Below are 20,637 nucleotides of genomic sequence, written 5' to 3' on the forward strand. Positions count from 1 at the left end.
GGTGGAATTTCGAACTGCGCATGCGCATAGTACCTATATCTCATACTTATGATGTGGTACTTGATACAGCTGTGGGTGTGAATGTGCATACATATTTAGCAGTTTATACTCACATTGTGTCTAATAAAAGCATTCAACATATAGTTTTTTTTTTTTTGTAAAATCCATTATGCATTGTTAATTACAGAAAAGGTTCACCCCAAAACAATATTATGGATAGAGAACTCAGCTTGTGGATTACCTACATTGTCTTGTGAATTATTGTGTTTTTATCTCTCATTCTGACAGTTTCCATGAAGAAATAAACTCATTTACATCTTGGATGGCCTAAAGATGAGTACATTTTCAGAAAATTGCCACTTTTGGGTAAACTATTCCTTAAAAAACATGCTATTATGTGTCAATCAAGGTTGAATTGAACTCATGTTATCTTCTTGTGTATTCATAGCTGTTGCATTATGAATATGCACTGAAAAGGGAAGCCTGTTTTTTTTTCTGTGCAAAAAAGAAGCAAGTTTCTTTCTCTCATTCTCCTCTAACACTCTGTAACACTCAACATTCTCAGTTGCTTCTTCTCATTTTGATTCATAACAACTTTCTGACACTTTTTTGAGTTGAAATAAAGTGGGAGCTGATTTTTAACTTTGAAGTTACTCCTGCTGGTTTCAGCTCTGAATGCAATCTTTGCTTTCCAAATTAACACTGGGCTATAAAAGAGGCAAACATTTGTCACATAGCCTGATGAATGTTTGTATGTTTGTGACAACGTAGCACAACAGAGACACAATGGCACGCAATTGTGTTAAAAAGACAGTTTATTGCACTCTGTGTATAACTGATGTAAAAATATTGAGCATTTAAAAAAATGTTAAAGAAAATATTCAGTAGTACACGCAGCAAGCAGGTACACACAACTGTCATCTCTCTCTCTCTTGATCGATCATTAATTGAAATACATGTAATAGGCCTAATTCATTCAAATAAATGTGGTCTTATACCGCACTATTTCATCTCTGTGTATGATTTGAAGTGGGCAGAATGCTAGTGCTAACGAGGCGTAACTGACGAAAACAGCCTAACTGTCATTTTTACCCATTCGGTCAAATAGCAAAAAGCAATACAAGTTTTAACTTGTCTATAACTTGGCAACTGAATAATTGACCATGGAATAAGCGGGATAATCGACGACAACCACCCTCCATAAAAATATTTTTTTTTTACATAAACATGTTTTAGCACAATGCTTTGAGAGTTCTCTTCAGTTTTTTTTTTTGTACTATTTAAAAATCAATTATGATTTCTTGTAATACTCCTGTCATTGCAACGCTAGCCAAACATCTGACTCTACTTCTAAAATGAATTTGGCTGATTCCAAACTTTTTCTTCATCCCAGTCCTCAGAGTAAAGGGCAGAAAAAGGTCAAACAGCTGTGTATGTTCTGTGCCGTTTGTATTTACTCCAGTGATTCAAACTTGTTTTTTTTACTGACTTTATTGCCTTTTTTGGTCAATAGATATCTCTCCTATATTGGAAGAATCTAAAAAACAAAACATTTATATTATCACAAACTAAACCTAAACTAGACACAAATACATTTTTTCACAATTTAATCCCTCAGGCCACCACATCCTAAAATAAAAATAAAAAGCAAAGATAAAAAAAAAAAAACAGTTCCATTACCATTCACTGGTTTGTACCTGTTTAAACAGTAAAATCAAAACAATTACTCCCCCCCCCCATCCTACCTGAATGTTAGGTAGTATCTTGCTAGTTTTGAGCACATATGAAATATTAGCATGATATTTGTCTTTCTTTGGCTTATGATGTATTAAATGTATTCACTAATATTCCCTAATACATTCTATTTTTCTTTATTGTGTATAAGGCCATCCACAAACTTCCATTTGTGTTAGATTAATGGATGTTTGTGTTTAAGTCATCATATGACAAACAAAGTTTTTCTTCAGTCTGTCAAATTCTTATTATTAACCAAGATCAACACAACCAACTAACTATATAAGTCTGTGAAGAGGATTCCTTCATTTCATGTCATTGTATTTTCCTTCAGTATTTCTCAGAGACGGATGTCATCCAGTGAGGTGAGCCGTCGACCAAACAGAAGTTCCTCGTAGTCAGAGAGTTGCTGAAGAAACCCAGCATTGGGGGCAGCGCAAGCTCGTCTTTCCTTCAGCCAACGAAAAGCATGTAGCAAAGACCAACGGCGATGCTCCATAAGGAATCCCAACGTCAGCACCGAGCTACGACTCCGTCCAAGGCTGCAGTGCACCAACACCCGGCCGCCTGGTACCCCCAGTGCCCCCCGCAAAGCCTCAGCAATGAACCGAGAAGCTTCTGGAAGGGCCTGCCGAAGATCCTGCTGTGCGTCATCACTAAGCCGTAGCCTAAGATAACGTAAAACACTAGGGAAGGCATCTGAGATTTCAGCTGTGGCATTGACCACATGTGTGATGTGGAGGTTTTTGATGATACGGTAGTTTTGTGCCTGCGAGGCAGAGCCCTGGTACAGCGCCCCCTCCAGGATTTCAGAGGGATAGATGGTGAGGGAGCGACGCTCTGACTCCAGTAGGACCATGCGAGGGGTGCACAGAAAGGGATAGAGAGAGTGAAAAGCAGAATAGCCCCCCTGGAGGATTACAGGGTCCATTCCCAAAGCACTCAGCTGGAAGAAACAGTGCTGGAGAGTAGGAGAGTCAGCGCGTGCCTCCTGACTGCCAACTAGAGCACAAAGCCATATATACATCCATATTTATACATTATTATTTTAATATATTTATCATAATATTTGTACTTGATTGTATTTTTATTACATTAGTTTTAATATATTATTTTCATTGTTTTACACAGTTATTGTTATTATTATTATTAAAGTCTAATAAAACTGCCCAGTTAACATAATAATAGGTAAATAATACATTTTATAAATCATAAGGTTATGTTATATATTTATCAATTAATACAACATTATTATTATAAATATAATTTATAATATTTAAAAAATAACCATAACTTGTTGTTTAAGTTATTATTATTATTACTCACTGATAGTTGACATGCTCGCAAAGTTACTTATAGTTAGTAAAATGTCTATCAAGTGCACTATCAAAACAAAGTGTTACCTATTAAACTTGTCATTTATTCAATATAATATAACTGTACTCATAAATAATATTTTTATATTAATTTATAAAGGTATAATGTTACATAATTTATATAACACATTTAAAATAATAATAATAATAATTATATAGCTTAATAAAACATTTTAATAAATTATGAGATTATGTTATACTTTAAGCATTTATCAGTTAATATTAAGGTATTATTATAAATATAATGTATAACCTTTTAAAAAATAACAATAACTTTTTCATATTATTATTAAACTTATTGGCATTTATTCAACATAATATAAAGTATATTCATTAATAATACATATATGTTCATTTATAAATGTATAACATCATTTATAAAATGTATTATTTACTATATTATTATTATTAATCATTTTAATTAGGTTTTATTTTATTTATATTATAAAAATGTTATACCTGGACTTTGGCCTTCTTCAGCATATAGCAGTATTATAGAAAACTCCTGCAGCTGAACACAGCTTATCAAACAGCCCAGTTCTGGATGCATCACCGTCACACTGGCTCGGGCTGTGACCAGGTGACTCTGCTTATATCTGCACACACACACACACACACAGTTAGTTACCATTAAACTTAAAAGCCAGAACCATTCATGATCCTTTCACTGAATGTACATATCTATATATGTATATGGATGTATTTATGTGTATCACTGTTACCTCTCTGCAGAGCGACAGTCCAGTATCAGTATATAATAGGGATCATGCAGTGAAGGTTGGCCCGCTTCAGCATTCAGGAGGTTGTATACCTGCTGTGGGGTCACATAACCTCTTTCTATATTTGCTTTTTCTGGAAGTGCAGGAATCAGAAGCTCTTTCACACAAAAACACACACAAGGAAACACACACACAAGATTATTTTAACATTTATCACAGACAGTTTCTACAGCCAATAAATTTGGCATTTCAAAAACTTGGCATTTTATTTATTTATTTTTAGAAAATTATTTTTATTTACAATATATTATATGAGCCCATGTTTGATATTTCAACCAGTCTTTTATTTAAAAAAAAAGTATCTCATTGATATACACACAAGCAGTGATTAATTATGCAGCATCTTTATTCATTATTATTACCTTCAGTGTTGTTCTGAGACAATTCATTGACGTTAATTTGAGAGAGTTTGACTGTTCCATTCATCTCCCTACAGGGGGCGCTGTTCTGAACCTGCAGAGAGGCCCTTGAGCCAGTGGAGTGAACCAAACGACATTTTTCAGCTCTGTGAGGAGAGGGAGAAGGGGGGAGGGGAGAGAATTATAGCAATTGATGTGTAAACACTCTATATTCTAGCTAATGTAATCAGCAGTTACCCCAGATCCTATCAACCACCAGAGGACAAGTGATGCACTTTAGAGGCACATCAGGTGAAGTATTTACATTTATTTTAAGATATTTTCACAATTCTTTGTCAGTGTCTGCTTTGTTATGTTGTGAACAAATAATACTATCAGAAAGAAAATAATAATAATGTTATCAGTTGTACTCACCTGGACACCACAATGCCCATGGTTTTGGATGGGAGTCATTCGGGACCGAAGCTCTCTCTCTCTCTCTTCTATGGGCCAAAAGGTAAGAGAGGGAATGCAACCATCCTGATACACACACTCAAACCAACACCATGCAAAATACACACTGCCTACAGCATTCCTCTGCTCCAATACATCCAAAATCTACCAAAAAGAACTGGAATGTATGTAGAATTTTACATCCTTGTGGTTGTTAAATCGTTCTCCGCATGTCACTGTGTAAAAAACAACTGCTTTTTTGTTTTTTCCCTTCCATTCTACTCTTTCCCTCCCTCTTTGTCAGGTCCTTATTTTAGTAGGTTGCCAGGGTAATGCGGGACAGTGAAGTGCTCTACATGAGCAGGGGGTGAGCTGGCCATGACAGGTCAGAGTGTCACACGCAGACACTTCTGAATGAAAGTCAAATAACAAAATGCATATATATATTTTTAATATAATACAAATAGCTTATTTATCTTGTACCCTAATCAATCCAAATCTGTATACTGTTCTTTTTTTCTGCGGAAAATATTCTTTAATACACCGTCAGAATACACTATTGGAATAATTATGATTTTTAATGTTTTTAAAGAAGTTTTTGATCCTCATGTCTGCATTTATTTGATCAAAAATGTACTGAAAACAGTAAAGTTGTAATATTTTATAATAATTTTTTTTCTATTTTCATATACAGTATCTCACAGAAGTGAGTACACCCCTCACATTTTTGTAAATATTTTATTATATCTTTTCATGTGACAACACTGAAGAAATTACACTTTGCTACAGCTTGTATAACAGTGTAAATTTGCTGTCCCCTCAAAATAACTCAACACACAGCCATTAATGTCTAAACTTCTGGCCACAAAAGTGAGTACACCCCTAAGTGAAAATGTCCAAATTGGGCCCAATTAGCTATTTTCTCTCCCCGGTGTCACGTGACTCGTTAGTGTTACAAGGTCTCAGGTGTGAATGGGGAGCAGGTGTGTTAAATTTGGTGTTATCGCTCTCACTCTCTCATACTGGTCACTGGAAGTTCAACATGGCACCTCATGGCAAAGAACTCTCTGAGGATCTGAAAAAAATAATTGTTGCTCTACATAAAGATGGCGTAGGCTATAAGAAGATTGCTAAGACCCTGAAACTGAGCAGCACGGTGGCCAATGACCATACAGTGGTTTAACAGGACAAGTTCCACTCAGAACAGGCCTCGCCATGGTCGACCAAAGAAGTTGAGTGTATGTGCTCAGCATCATATCCAGAGGTTGTGTTTGGGAAATAGACCTATGAGTGCTGCCAGCATTGCTGCAGAGGTTGAAGGGGTGGGGGGGTCAACCTGTCAGTGCTCAGACCATACGTCGCACACTGCATCAAATTGGTCTGCATGGCTGTCGTCCCAGAAGGAAGCCTCTTCTAAAGATGATGCACAAGAAAGCCGCAAACAGTTTGCTGAAGACAAGCAGACTAAGGACATGGATTACTGGAACCATGTCCTGTGGTCTGATGAGATCAAGATAAACTTATTTGGTTCAGAAGGTGTCAAGCGTGTGTGGCGGCAACCAGGTGAGGAGTACAAAGACAAGTGTGTCTTACCTACAGTCAAGCATGGTGGTGGGAGTGTCATGGTCTGGGGCTGCATGAGTGCTGCCAGCACTGGGGAGCTACAGTTCATTGAGGGAACCATGAATGCCAACATGTACTGTGACATACTGAAGCAGAGCATGATCCCCTCCCTTCGGAGACTGGGCCGCAGGGCAATATTCAAACATGATAACGACCTCAAACACACCACCAAGACGACCACTGCCTTGCTAAAGAAGCTGAGGGTAAAGGTGATGGACTGGCCAAGCATGTCTCCAGACCTAAACCCTATTGAGCATCTGTGCAAGGTCTTTAACATCCACCAGCTTTGTGATGTCGTCATGGAGGAGTGGAAGAGGACTCCAGTGGCAACCTGTGAAGCTCTGGTGAACTCCATGCCCAAGAGGGTTAAGGTAGTGCTGGAAAATAATGGTGGCCACACAAAATATTGACACTTTGGGCCCAATTTGGACATTTTCACTTAGGGGTGTACTCACTTTTGTGGCCAGTGGTTTAGACATTAATGGCTGTGTGTTGAGTTATTTTATATACAAGCTGTACACTCACTACTTTACATTGTAGCAAAGTGTCATTTCTTCAGTGTTGTCACATGAAAAGATTTAATAAAATATTTACAAAAATGTGAGGGGTGTATTCACTTCTGTGAGATACTGTATTTTAAAGCTGAATTTTCAGCAGCCATTATTTCAGAATTCATACTCACATGATCCTTCAGAAATCATTCTAATATGCTGATATGGAGCGCAAGAAATAGTTATTATTATTATCAATGTTGAAAACAGTTTCATATTTTTTCTCGAAATCGTGGTACAATAACATTCAAATGCATGAGGTAAGTTTAGAAAAAATTTAAAGAATTAATTAAATAAGGATGCATTTAATTGATCAAACGTGTCAGTAAAGACATTTAGAATGTCACCATTGACTTCTCTTTCAATTAAATGCTGTTCTTCTGAACTTTCTATGCATCAAAGAATGTCACAGTTTTCACAAAAATATTAAGCAGCAGGAAACAGTTTCAACATTGATTATAATGAGCACCATTATTAATATTTAAACACCAATATTAATTGATAATTGAGCACTAAATAAGAATATTAGAATGATTTCTGAAGGATCAAAAAGTCATGAAAATTCAGCTTTGCTATCACAGGAATAAATTACATTTTTAAAAGAGTAAACAGTTCCTTTTAAATTGTAATAATATTTTACAGGTTTTTTTGGTCAAATAAATGTAGCCTTGGTGAGAATTAAATGTTTCTTTACGAAAACAATTCTTTACAATTCTTAATTATCCCAAACTTCTAATGGGTAGTGTATATGCTAGCTAAAAAAACACACATATACAGCCAAATAGAAGAAAACAAGGGGGTTTTCTAGAATATTTGAATGACATAAGGGTGAGTAAATAATGACTTGGGGTGAACGTCCTTTCATTTATTGACCCACCATCACTTTGCCATTCCACAGTACTATGATGTCACCATATTGGTATGTTCTTACTGACATTTGACCTGATTAATAAGTGCTGGGTTGCCATGGTGATATTGCATTGACTGTCTGTTCTCACCCACCTGTCATGGATATAATGTGCTTGTTTGCCCTCAGTACATTCCTCCGTTTCTGTGGATCCAGCTGCTCGCCACAAAAATACTCTCATGTGTGCACACACATATTCAGACATAAATGTTTGTCTTATTATTAGTAATTAATCATGGATCTAATGGATGTTTTATTTACACTGTCTAATGCATTCATTTTATCTAATTGGAAGCCATATTCACTTTCAAGCATAACATAAAATTATCCCTATACTTTTAATTACCCAAAACAGACCTTAACAGCATCCTGTGATGGTTAAAGTGAGTCATTCAAGTTTAATTACACTTAGTATATGAATTAGGACAGCACATCCAAATTAAATTTGTCACACCCTGTCTGCTGAGATGCCATTATCGACCTTAATAAAAATCAGTCTCCTTTATACACAAATGCTGTCTGTGTAGTCATGTCTTAGTTTTGGACAATTTATACAGTGAATACATAGAAATAACTAGTCAAATTGAATGGTGCAATTTTGTCATAATGTGTACTAGAACAAATTGTGTTGTATACATTCATTTCAATTATTAATTACATTACTTTTAAACTAATTGCTTTAATTTCATATCCTTATTTTTTTCTATATATTTGTGCATTGTGAACTTGGCATTACAAATGTTTGGTTATCAAAGCAATAAAGTTTATAGGTGGGGGAGGGTGATTGTCATATACAGATGGCATCACCAGATGGAACATTTTGGCTGACAAATATGCCCTTCTTCTGTCTGTTTTATAAGGATACCACTTCATTATCCAATAAAGAAACGAGAAGTTAAACATCTTGAGTAAATAACAGCACGAGTAAAACTATATATATATATATATATATATATATATATATATATATATATATATATACATATATGTATATAATATATATATGTATATATATATATATATATATATATACACACACATATATATATATATATATATATATATATATATATATATATATATAAATTGGAGCATTTTGATGTAGCCTGTATTCTACTACTTCTCAATGTATTTTTCCACGCCTAAAACGTTTAATGTGTGTGTGTGTGTGTGTGGTGCACAACAACATAAATGCGTCTGCTGTAAGAAAATATTTACCAAGCAACGTGATGCGCGTTCATGCTGCAAGGTGACGTATTCAATAATTAACTCCGCTTGTCCTCTTCCCTGAGTCTGTCGCAGGTACAGATATATGCTCTCAAATCACTCAAACGAGAGGTAACGGAAGGACTAAATCCGGGAGAAACACAGATTTAAACGGCCCCAGACAAACGGGTGAAAGAAAACCTCTCGTCGACGGAAGTTAGCTCAAATAATTCGTATTTATTCCTCTCAGAGTGAGAGAAGATCAAAGTCCACTTGTGCTCGGTCCCTCATGACAGAGACTGAGCAGGTTTTCAGTTAATTTGTGGCGAAAACACATAACGGAAAAACAAGATCTCATGACGACCAAGAGATGTGAGTTGGTCTATATTATCGTTATTTCTCTTTTCTGTATGTTGTACTGTATGCTTTATTTATTTATTTAGGTTTTTGTAAATTACTTTTGATGCATTTAACGTTAATTAAATTATCAAAAGGGAGTAGCCTTTTTTAGGAGGCTAATGTTATTATAATCTGAAAATTAAAATGTTAAATTCTATTATTCTATTTTTCATGTTTTCTATAAAAAGTTAAAACGTTTACAAAGATTTGGGACTTTGTGTTTTACTTACAATGCTAATTTGAATTACAGGACAAAACAAGATATATGGCAACGTTTTTTGTGTTAATGGCTGAAATGAAGATAACATTGGGCAAAAATAATGGTCAGTGTATTTACATGATAGCCTATATGTGACCCTGGACCACATAACCAGTCATAAGGGTCAATTTTTTCCATTGATGTATGGTTTGTTAGGATCAGACAATATTTGGCTGAGATACAACTATTTGAAAATCTGGAATCTGATGTTGCAAAAAAATCTAAATATTGAGAAAATCGCCTTTAAAGTTGTCCAAATGAAGTCCTTAGTAATCCATATTACTGATCAAAAATTAAGTTTTGATATATTTATGGTAGGAAATGTACAAAATATCTTCATGAAACATGATCTTTACTTAATATTCTAATGATTTTTGAATTTTGACCCATAAAATATATTGTTGGCTATTACTACAAATATACCTGTGCTACTCATGACTGGTTTTGTGGTCCAGGGTCACATATATGCTGCTGTTGATTTATTTATAAAAGTTTTCTGAAATCTATATTAGAAGACTTTTGTTTCTAATAGTGATGGTGAAATGTTTTTGGATTTTCTGACAACTTGTGTTTGTGTGTAGGTAGTTTTACATCCGTCCTCCAAACCCTGATGCCAAACATTGGGGGTTGCCAAGAGGTCAAAATTAATAATAATATTCCACTCCATCGGTCCTGGGGTGGGTGGACCGCTAGTATGGACCCCTGGCAAAATCTGGTGTCCAGATGGTAAGAACAAATTTATTTGTGACTGAAAGCTTTAATGAGCACAAAGCCTGGTTAAAATTTGTGAATGTGAAAACTTGCTTGTTAATGTGCTGTAAATAGTAGCCATAAAATACATTAACATCTTTATAATCAATGCTTGTGAGATTATACCATTATACTGCTTCAGTACCTTTAATGTGATATTCTTAGATTTAGGGGTAAAAATGTCTATTAAGACTTCAATTTACTGTCTGTCCATGTGTGTTTCAGTTCAGCATGGTGGCAGATGCATACGCCACATGCTCTGAGAGCTTGTGTGTACGAAGTGTGTAAACCTCTGGTGCCACTTCTGCTGTGCATCGCGGCCCTGGTGGCTGTGATTGTGTACGCTCTGGCAGATAATCTACACAGTTTTGTAAGCAGGATCTTCATTCCCCAGTATCACTATCCTTATGTGGTGCCACTTGCATTCATACAGGTACGTTGCCCACACAGCTACACCTTTATCAGTTATTTATCAGTTATATGATCTTGAAAATTAAAATTTTGAATTGAACATTTAAAGTTGCCTTACATAACTAATGATCAGAGGATTTTTCTGGCTTTCTAATCCCCTTTGGGGTCAGTGCAGAAAGCTCTGGCCAATTTAAAATTTAAAAGGGTTATTATTAATTAAAGTTAGTAAGGGTTATTATAGTTAACTAAAACTAAAACCAATAAAACTGAAATAAATAAAGTAGTGTTGTCAAACGATTAATCGTGATTAATCGCATTTAAAATATAAGTTTTATTTACAAAATATATCTGTGTGTACTGTACTGTATATATTTATTATGTATATATAAATTTATATTTAAGAAAAATATGTTAATGTTTATACAGTATATTAAATATATTTATATATAACAAAGTATATGAATATAAATATATACATGCAAATACATGTAAATATTTTCTAAATATATACTGTATGTATGTGTATTTATATATACATAATAAATATACATAGTACACAGATATATTATGTAAATAATTTTTTTTATTTTGGATGCGATTAATCACGATTAATCGTTTGACAACACTAAAATAAAGAAAACTTTTTTTAATTTCAGATAGTTGCCGAGAAAATATGTATCATTTTAATTAAAAATTTTATATACTAAAATAACTATAACTGAAACTGGAAAAAAAAAAAAAAAAAAAAAAAATATATATATATATATATATATAGACATATAAAATAATAAACATGACAAAAAGCACAACAAAATTTATGAAACTTTAACAAAATGAAAATATTATGATTCAGAATATTAATACAAATTATGATGCCCAAATGATGCTATAAATAAAATCTCAATAAAATAAAGTTTCAAAGCATCTGATTGAATTGAATTGAAAAGATGAGTTTTTTTAGGCAAAGCTTAAAAAGCTCTCAGTTATTCAAAGAAATTTTGCAGTATGTCTAAGCTGCTGTTTCATACAATGAAAGTTAAAGGGAAACTCTAATATGTTCAAAAAACAGCATAAAAGTAGTCTGTACAACTTGTTTGCTACATTCCAAGTTTTCTAAAGTGACACAGTAGATTTCTTTCAGCCAAGCTGTTACTCAGTGGAAAGTTGTCCATTCAAATATGAGATGTCAAGGTATTTTATGCCAGGATTATGTCAAGTGGACCATTATTTAAAGTTCTACACAAGTAATTTGCATATAAACCATATCATCTTCAGTATTACATATCTCTCAGTGTGTACATAGATTATTTGTAGGGTGTAAAGCACAAGACTGGGCAGATCTCTGTTGAATCATTAGGTGTGTTACATGTGATCATTTGACTAGTGCCATAAACTGGTGGAGTCATTTTACTGTTTGTGTTTGAATGTTATGGCTGGGCTATATGTTTAAAATGCAGACGGGATGCCAGCAGCTGACAAATGGAAGATTTTAGATTAAAATGTAAATCTACAATGGGGTCAAAGATTGAGAATACTAGTAAAACTATCAAGTACAGAATGTCTTAGCATTTAGGTCGTCCCTCTTCTGCTTTAATTACAGTAGCATGTGAGCTGCATGAACTCCACAAGCATAATTTGACTTGATCCAAAGAGCGTCTTGAGCTTGTGACCATCTCTACAAAGAGTCACATGATCAGTGTCACAAATTGTTTGATTGTTGACCTAGAAATAGCATAGAATCTTACTCATGTTGCATTATATAAAGTTTCATCATTTCAAAATCTTGATACTTTATTTCCAGGTTTAAATTAGATCTTTAATCCCAGATGTTCTATCCAATCTCAGATGTTTGGATCCCACTCTACTGTGTATATACACTGAACAAAATTATAAACACAACACTTTTTTTTTTGCCCCCATTTTTCATGAGCTGAACTCAAAGATCTAAGACTTTTTCTATGTACACAAAAGGCCTATTTCTCTCAAATATTGTTCACAAATCTGTCTAAATCTGTGTTAGTGCGAAAACCAGTCAGTATCTGGTGTGACCACCATTTGCCTCACGCAGTGCAACACATCTCTTTCGCATAGAGCTGATCAGGTTGTTGATTGTGGCCTGGGGAATGTTGGTCCACTCTTCAATGGCTGTGCGAAGTTGCTGGATAATGGCAGTAACTGGAACACGCTGTCGTATACGCCAATCCTAAACATGAGTTAGAATCCCAAACATGCTCAATGAGTGACATGTCCGGTGAGTATGCTGGCAATGCAAGAACTGGGATGTTTTCAGCTTCCAGGAATTGTGTACAGATCCTTGCAACATGGGGCCGTGCATTATCATGCTGCAACATGAGGTGATGGTCGTGGATGAATGGCACAACAATGGACCTCAGGATCTCGTCATGGTATCTCTGTGCATTCAAAATGCCATCAATAAAATGCACCTGTGTTCGTTGTCCATAACATACGCCTGCCCATACCATAACCCCACCGCCACCATGGGCCACTCGATCTAGAGGTCTGCGCGGGACTGTTTTTTAAGTCCCGCTCCCGCGAGGTTATATCCCGCACCCTCCCGCGATATATTTACTCTTTGTTCACCTGCTGTCCGCTTTGAATAATTTTCTTCCCAACCCGACCGTTCCCGCTAAATTTAGATCTCGTTTTCAGAATCACACATTTAAATTTCCTCTACTGAAAGAAAGACAGATACGCTAACAAATAAAAGTGTAGTCTGCACAAAATTGTATTTGTTATTTTATTCATCTTGTCAAGAGTCTTTTATTGACAGCAAAATGTTAAACGAATTTTGTGTCTTAAAACACAAAATTCTTTTAATATTTTAGGGAAAAAAAGTGTCACAGAGAAAATAAAATGTACAAAAATTGTATTCCTTATTTTTATTCGTCTTGTCAGTGTCGCAGAGAAAAAAAGTAGGTTGTACAAAAATGGCCTATTATAATTTTATTCGTCTTGTCAAAATACTAAATTCGTTTAACATCTTGCTGTAAACACAGTAGCCTAGGAAAAGTGTCGCGGAAGAAAAATAAATAAATAAATTCGACATCTGTCATTTAAAATTATAGGCTAAGCAAAATATAAACAAAACTGAGTTGAGCGTTCTTCAAGGACAGTGCATCCACACTTTGCTCCATCTTTATTCTGCTCTGTCACTCATCGACAACCTGCCTGTTCTGTCTGCGGGCCGTATATTCACCACTGGTAGCCTGCTCTGAGCATCGTTATGCGTATGCTGCGCACGGACACTCGCAAATAAAACAAGCACTGTTTCATGCGTGCAGTGCGTGCATAAAAGTCAAGTCAAGTCAAGTCACCTTTATTTATATAGCGCTTTTACAATACAGATTGTGTCAAAGCACTTAACAGTATCAAATTGGAGGATAGAGTGTCAGTAATGTATAATGATAAGATTAAACACTCAATTTTCAGTTAAAGGCATTTCATTATTGAATTCAGAGATGTCATTGTCTAGCTCAGTTTAGTTTAAATAGTATCTGTACAATCAAATCGGCGATAATCGCTAGAAATTAAGTGTCCCCAACTGAGCAAGCCAGAGGCGACAGCGGCAAGGAACCAAAACTCCCTCTGTGACAGAATGGAGGAAAAAACCTTGGGAGAAACCAGGCTCAGTCAGGGGGCCAGTTCTCCTCTGACCAGACGAAACCCGCAGTTCAAAAGTTTATATTTCTATTTTAATTTTGTTGCAATTTCTAACAATAGTAGTATTATGTAGTTAGGTATTTTATTATATTTTAGTTATTTTGTTATTTTTGGTTGATATATCTGGGGATATATCTCTGGGGGTCATCTGGGTGTCCTGGTCTCCGCTGACGATCAGGGCTGTAGACATCATCTCTTGGTGCTGATCCACCATCTGATTGGATACGGACTGAGAAACAGACTAGGAAAGAAACAGACAAATATTAGCGTAGATGCCATTCAACTTACGATGTAACGAGTACATCGTGTGTTATGGGGAGTGTTCGGTTCGGTTGATCTAATTAATGCAGCCTAACAATCCTTTAACGGATTTGAATAATAGAAGTGTATTAATGTGTTATGTGTAAGCCAGGCTAAAGAGATGGGTCTTTAATCTAGATTTAAACTGACAGAGTGTGTCTGCCTCCCGAACAGTGTTAGGTAGATTGTTCCAGAGTTTGGGTGCTAAATAGGAATAGGATCTGCCGCCCGCAGTCGATTTTGATATTCTAGGTATTATCAAACGGCCGGAGTTTTGAGAACGCAGCGGACGTGGAGGACTATAATGCGATAAGAGCTTGCTCAAGTACTGAGGAGCTAAACCATTCAGGGCTTTATAAGTAATTAACAAGATTTTAAAATCTATCCGATGCTTGATAGGGAGCCAGTGCAGTGTTGACAGAACCGGGCTAATATGGTCATATTTCCTGGTTCTAGTAAGGACTCTAGCTGCTGCATTTTGGACTAACTGTAGTTTGTTGATCAAGCGTGCAGAACAACCACCTAATAAAGCATTACAATAGTCTAACCTTGAGGTCATAAACGCATGAATTAACATTTCTGCATTTGGCGTTGAGAGCATTGGTCGCAATTTAGATATGCTTTTGAGATGAAAAAATGCAGTTATACAGATGCTAGAAACATGGCTTTCAAATGACAGATTGCTATCGAACAGCACACCTAGGTTCCTGACTGATGAAGAAGAATTGACAGAGCAGCCGTCAAGTGTTAGATGTTCTAGGTTATTACATGTGGGGTTTTTAGGTCCGATAATTAACACCTGTTTTTTCAGAATTTAGCAGTAAAAAATTATTCGTCATCCAGTTTTTTATATCGACTATGCATTCCGTTAGTTTCTCAATTTGGTGTGTTTCACCGGGCCGCGAAGAAATATAGAGCTGAGTATCATCAGCATAACAGTGAAAGCTAACACCATGTCTCCTGATAATATCTCCCAAGGGTAACATATAAAGCGTGAAAAGTAACGGCCCTAGTACTGAGCCTTGAGGTACTCCATACTGCACTTGTGATCGATATGATACCTCTTCATTCACTGCTACGAACTGATGGCGGTCAGATAAGTACGATTTGAACCATGCTAAGGCACTTCCACTAATGCCAACAAAGTTTTCTAGTCTATTCAAAAGAATGTTGTGGTCGATAGTTTCAAACGCAGCGCTAAGATCCAGTAGAACTAATAAAGAGATACAACCACTATCAGATGATAGAAGCAGGTCATTTGTAACTCTAATGAGAGCAGTCTCAGTACTATGATACAATCTAAATCCTGACTGGAATTCCTCACAGATATAATTTTTCTCTAGGAAGGAATATAATTGTGAGGATACTACCTTTTCTAGTATCTTTGACAGAAAAGGGAGATTTGAGATCGGTCTGTAATTAACTAGTCCAGTGCAGGCTGTACCGGTGCTTGAATAAAGTGCAGATATGCTGTTCTGAAAAGACGTCGGGAACGGGATATTGTTAGACCGCCCGCTCCCATTCAAATTGCACCAGAGTTACCGACCACAACCTCGTTTTATTCGGGAATTTTATCCCGCGTCGCAAGAAATCTTGTCGAGTCCGGGACAGCCGCGGGAATGCAGACCTCTAACTCGATCCACAACGTTGACATCAGCAAACCACTCACCCACACGATGCCATACACGCTGTCTGCCATCGGCCCTGTCCAGTGAAAACCGGGATTCATCCGTGAAGAGAACACCTCTCCAAAGTGCCAGATGCCATCGAATGTGAGCATTTGCCCACTCAAGTCGGTTACGACGACGAACTGCAGTCAGGTCGAGACCCCAATGAGGATGATGAGCATGCAGATGAGCTTCCCTGAGACTGTTTCTGACAGTTTGTGCAGAAATTCTTTGGTTATGCAAACCGATTGTTGCAGCAGCTGTCCGGGTGGCTGGAGGTGAAGATGCTGGATGTGGAGGTCCTGGGCTGGTGTGGTTACACGTGGTCTGCGGTTGTGAGGCCGGTTGGATGTACTGCCAAATTCTCTGAAACGCTTTTGGAGACGGCTTATGGTAGAGAAATTAACATTCAATTCATGGGCAACAACTCTGGTGGACATTCCTGCAGTCAGCATGCCAATTGCACGCTCCTTCAAAACTTGTGACATCTGTGGTTCATTGTGCTGTGTGATAAAACTGCACATTTTAGAGTGGCCTTTTATTGTGGCCAGCCTAATGCACACCTGTGCAATAATCATGGTGTCTAATCAGCATCTTGATATGCCTGTGAGGTGGATGGAGTATCTCGGCAAAGGAGAAGTGCTCACTAACACAGATTTAGACAGATTTGTGAACAATATTTGAGAGAAATAGGCCTTTTGTGTGCATAGAAAAAGTCTTAGATCTTTGAGTTCAGCTCATGAAAAATGGGGGCAAAAACAAAAGTGCTGCGTTTATAATTTTGTTCAGTGTATAAGGGAAAGTGTAGATTCTTTATACTGTAATTGTTTAACAGTTTTTAAAAATTCAAATTTTTTTTGCAGTTCACTTGCACGGTTCAGTAGGATTGCAGTGTAACAAATATTCAGTGTATTTAATGTGGTCTTAAAACTGCATGTATAATAATTCAACAAATGGTTAAATGTTGCTGTTTAAAGTAGTGAGATACAGCTGATACTGCTTGAATGTCATGTCATTGTTATGTTTATCATTACGACTCTGGGCATTTATGGCACTGTGCATCACGTTTTAATTTTAGGCTTGTTAAACTTCCTCTTGCTTCCTTCCCTTCAGGTGTTTCTAAATCTCCTGGCACTGCTAGCTTTGCACGGCGTGGGTCTGATCCACCTGAAGCCTTTTTCATTGAGGCTGGGCGAGCGTTTGTTTGTGCCAGCGGTCTGTGGGAGCGTCCAGTGCATTCTGTCCATATGGGCTGAAGCTTGTTCCCACTCTGGCCTGTACCCGCTAATTGCCCGCTTCCTCCCAATGGTCAGTCTGAGCTTGGGTCACCTGTTTGCACTGAGTATGCCAGGCTCCATCCACGTCTCCTCCCTTTTGACTGTGCTCACCGTCGCTTCAGTCACCGTCACAGGTACACTGTTCAAGTTTAATTTGGTGTGTTACTTACTGGTCTTTGCAACAGTCGGGTTTCCAGAAGTAAAAACTTCATTAATTTTCACCATAGGGATTTTTTTTTTTGTAATGATAACATAAACCTTTAAAGACTGAGTTGTTTTGAGCCCCAATGTTGTTATCCAGCTTACGTTCTCAGAACTTTGGCTAATGTTTTTGCAAGGTTATCTCAAAGTAATGAACATTATTTCAGTATCATTAATAGAAGGTTTGTTAAAAGTTGTCTGGTCTTTAAGAATATACTCAATATGTCAGCACAAAAATATTATACATCATTCAGGAATCATTGTTTCTGAAATGATTTAGTTAAATGTTAATCTACCATTTTTTAAAATGTTACTACTCATTTCAGAACATTCAGAGAACACTCAAAAGTAACTTTCCAGTAATGTTTGCAAAATAATCAAAATTAATATTTCCTTAACAAATATAAAACATTTATAAAACTCGACATTCTGAAGATTCAAAGAACATAATTGTAGTTTAAAACCTGAATTCACCATGAACTACATTACCCATGATGCAATGCAAAGATTCCACCAATCAGAGTTGCGGCCATAAAATTTCATCCAATTAGCTTGCTATGAATTCCTTTTTATGAAGCACCACAAATGACAAAATCGTTTCGGTCTCCCTACAGCCTTTAAATAAATGGTTTTGGATTTCACCATTTTTTTATTCAATTATGTCATCCGCAATGCTTCCTGGGATTGTAGTTCTTTCCCTCATTAAAGCTGTCAAAGTCACTAAAGTACACAATCTTGTACCTTCGTCATTCTGTATGAATACTTGAATACTATTTTGCTTCAAATATATTGCGATTCACCTTGTAGCTGGTTGGTTTGGTTTATAGCTTATAAAGACTTTTTAAAATTCCCTATGGGGAAAATCAATGAAAAAAAAAAAAAAGCCCTCTCTTGTGAAATTTACTAGCAATTTCTGAGTGAAAATTGTTTTTACAGCAGGTTTTTTTTCTTTTTTTCAGTGCATGATGGCTTAAAAAATCTGTGAAGAGGAATAGGCCGTTTTTAAAGTCATTAATCGCATTTAATTTCTCTTTTCAGGATGTAAAGGACTTCAAGCGATAGAGCCGCTGGAGTACATCTACTCTCCCATTAACCTTGTCCTCCACAGCCTCTCTCTTGTCTGGCTAGCCAAAGTCTCCCAAACGGAGCGAGGCCATGCCTCAACCTTTGACCTTTACTACACTCTGACAGTGACACGTACCCTCTTGTTAGGGTTCCTGTGTGTTTTGCACCCTGATGGACCAAAGGCACTGATGCATGGCAACTGGCACAGTCTGCTGTTTCTGGGATACATGCTCGGGATGTTACTGCTGGGTGCTGTTCAGCTTCTCTTTGTGGATGTAACGGCACTGTATTTCTCTGCTCTCCCAGCAGCCATGCTGCATGCAACCAGAGGGCTGGTTCTGCCCCTGTTCAGTCTGCTATAGGACATACGGACCAATCAGAGTGTAGATCATTCTGAAGAGGAACAGTCTGTGTAGAGTAACCAATCAAATCAACATGATTGATGATAACAGTATTAAAACTAAATTTATAGGCATGACAACCTCATGTAAAGATAATTATAATTAATTAATACGGTAATGCTACCAGTAAGCACTGATCTCCTTTCTTCGCTTGCACTGAAACTACGACACATCCTACAAATGGGGTGTTTTCACGAAGGAGCTGATACTTAAGTTCTGGAATTAAATTAAAGGTAAAATGCAGGTTTCTCAGACCAGCTTTTTTTGTACAGACTATATTATTATTTTTGTGTGTCAGCTGGAAGTTCTGAGAAAGAAAAAAAAAATATATATATATTTTGCATAAAGATAATTAAGCTTTTTTAGGACCTTTAGGGTTCGCATTGCAATGTAATTTTCATTTTAGTTTAATGAATAAACCACAATTTCACAGCGCGAAATCCTCATTCTAATTACTGCAATGCAAAAATGAAGTTATGTTTGTAGCCAATTGGTTTTTAAAAAGTCATAAATATGACAAACATCCAGATGCATTACAGTAACAAGAATGGAGAATGCGCTTAATTGTCATGAAAATAACTACAAAATGCAAACGTAATGAACCTTAAAGGCCGTAAAAAAACCTTCATTTTTAATGCAATATATAATTTTTTTATATTTTAAGGGTGAAATATGATCCAAGCATGTTCTTGACAAGCTTTGTGAGATTCACCAAGTATGTCATTCCTCTTACAACAACCTTACAAACCCCTTCACTGCATGGTTTCTAGAAATATAAGCTATAAAGAGATATAAACTGCAATACAATGACTTAAGATTATTACAGTAGTAATATATTATTTAAATAGAAAACCTGTGACTCATGTATTTATTATCATTTATTATTTAGCTCCTAATATACAGTACAAACTACAGTATTATTGTTAATGTTTGGAGAAAATAAAACATATTGATGAGGTTTTCTGCTACCTAACCTACCTAGAGTTTCTGTTTTTCTTCTCATATTTTGGTATAAATATAATTATAACATTTCCAGCACCTTTTCTTTATGATGCAAGCAGTACATAACGCACAGATACAGATCACACCTGGTCCTACTACACATTTGTATTGTTACCAGCATAGGCCAAAGTCTGCCCAAGCGAGAATCATGAGGTTAAAAAAGTTCAGCATCAGAGCTCTGAGGCTTTGCTTCTAATCAGGCATGATTGATTTATCTGTAAAGACTTGGTTAATGTTACACAGGCATGCAATTTGCT

At 36.2% G+C, this 20,637-nt stretch overlaps 2 protein-coding genes across 3 annotated transcripts; one reads left to right on the plus strand and one right to left on the minus strand.

Annotated features, from left to right (window-relative positions):
- Positions 1 to 819: 819 nt before the first annotated feature.
- On the minus strand, positions 820 to 9,110 carry LOC131523705 (probable rhodanese domain-containing dual specificity protein phosphatase). 2 transcript variants are annotated; one of them, XM_058750301.1, is made up of 7 exons: positions 8,980 to 8,993; positions 7,857 to 7,937; positions 4,663 to 4,730; positions 4,252 to 4,394; positions 3,833 to 3,986; positions 3,570 to 3,706; positions 820 to 2,736 (listed from the first exon to the last, which is right to left on the minus strand). In XM_058750301.1, exons 3-7 carry the CDS (start codon positions 4,680 to 4,682, stop codon positions 2,075 to 2,077), a joined length of 1,116 nt encoding a protein of 371 aa, XP_058606284.1. In that variant the 5' UTR covers positions 4,683 to 4,730; positions 7,857 to 7,937; positions 8,980 to 8,993; the 3' UTR covers positions 820 to 2,074. The 2 variants fall into 2 exon arrangements, with proteins under 2 accessions (XP_058606284.1, XP_058606283.1); XM_058750300.1 differs by lacking the exon at positions 7,857 to 7,937 and having other exon boundaries at positions 8,980 to 9,110.
- si:ch211-248a14.8 (uncharacterized) lies at positions 9,047 to 20,355 on the plus strand. The gene is made up of 6 exons (XM_058750302.1): positions 9,047 to 9,339; positions 9,617 to 9,689; positions 10,207 to 10,351; positions 10,601 to 10,808; positions 17,548 to 17,845; positions 18,951 to 20,355. The coding sequence occupies exons 2-6, from the start codon at positions 9,632 to 9,634 to the stop codon at positions 19,337 to 19,339; spliced, it is 1,098 nt and encodes a 365-aa protein (XP_058606285.1). The 5' UTR covers positions 9,047 to 9,339; positions 9,617 to 9,631; the 3' UTR covers positions 19,340 to 20,355.
- The last annotated feature ends 282 nt before the right edge of the window (positions 20,356 to 20,637 follow it).

Source organism: Onychostoma macrolepis, chromosome 17 (assembly GCF_012432095.1).
Source record: "Onychostoma macrolepis isolate SWU-2019 chromosome 17, ASM1243209v1, whole genome shotgun sequence".
Taxonomy (NCBI): Eukaryota; Metazoa; Chordata; class Actinopteri; order Cypriniformes; family Cyprinidae; genus Onychostoma; species Onychostoma macrolepis.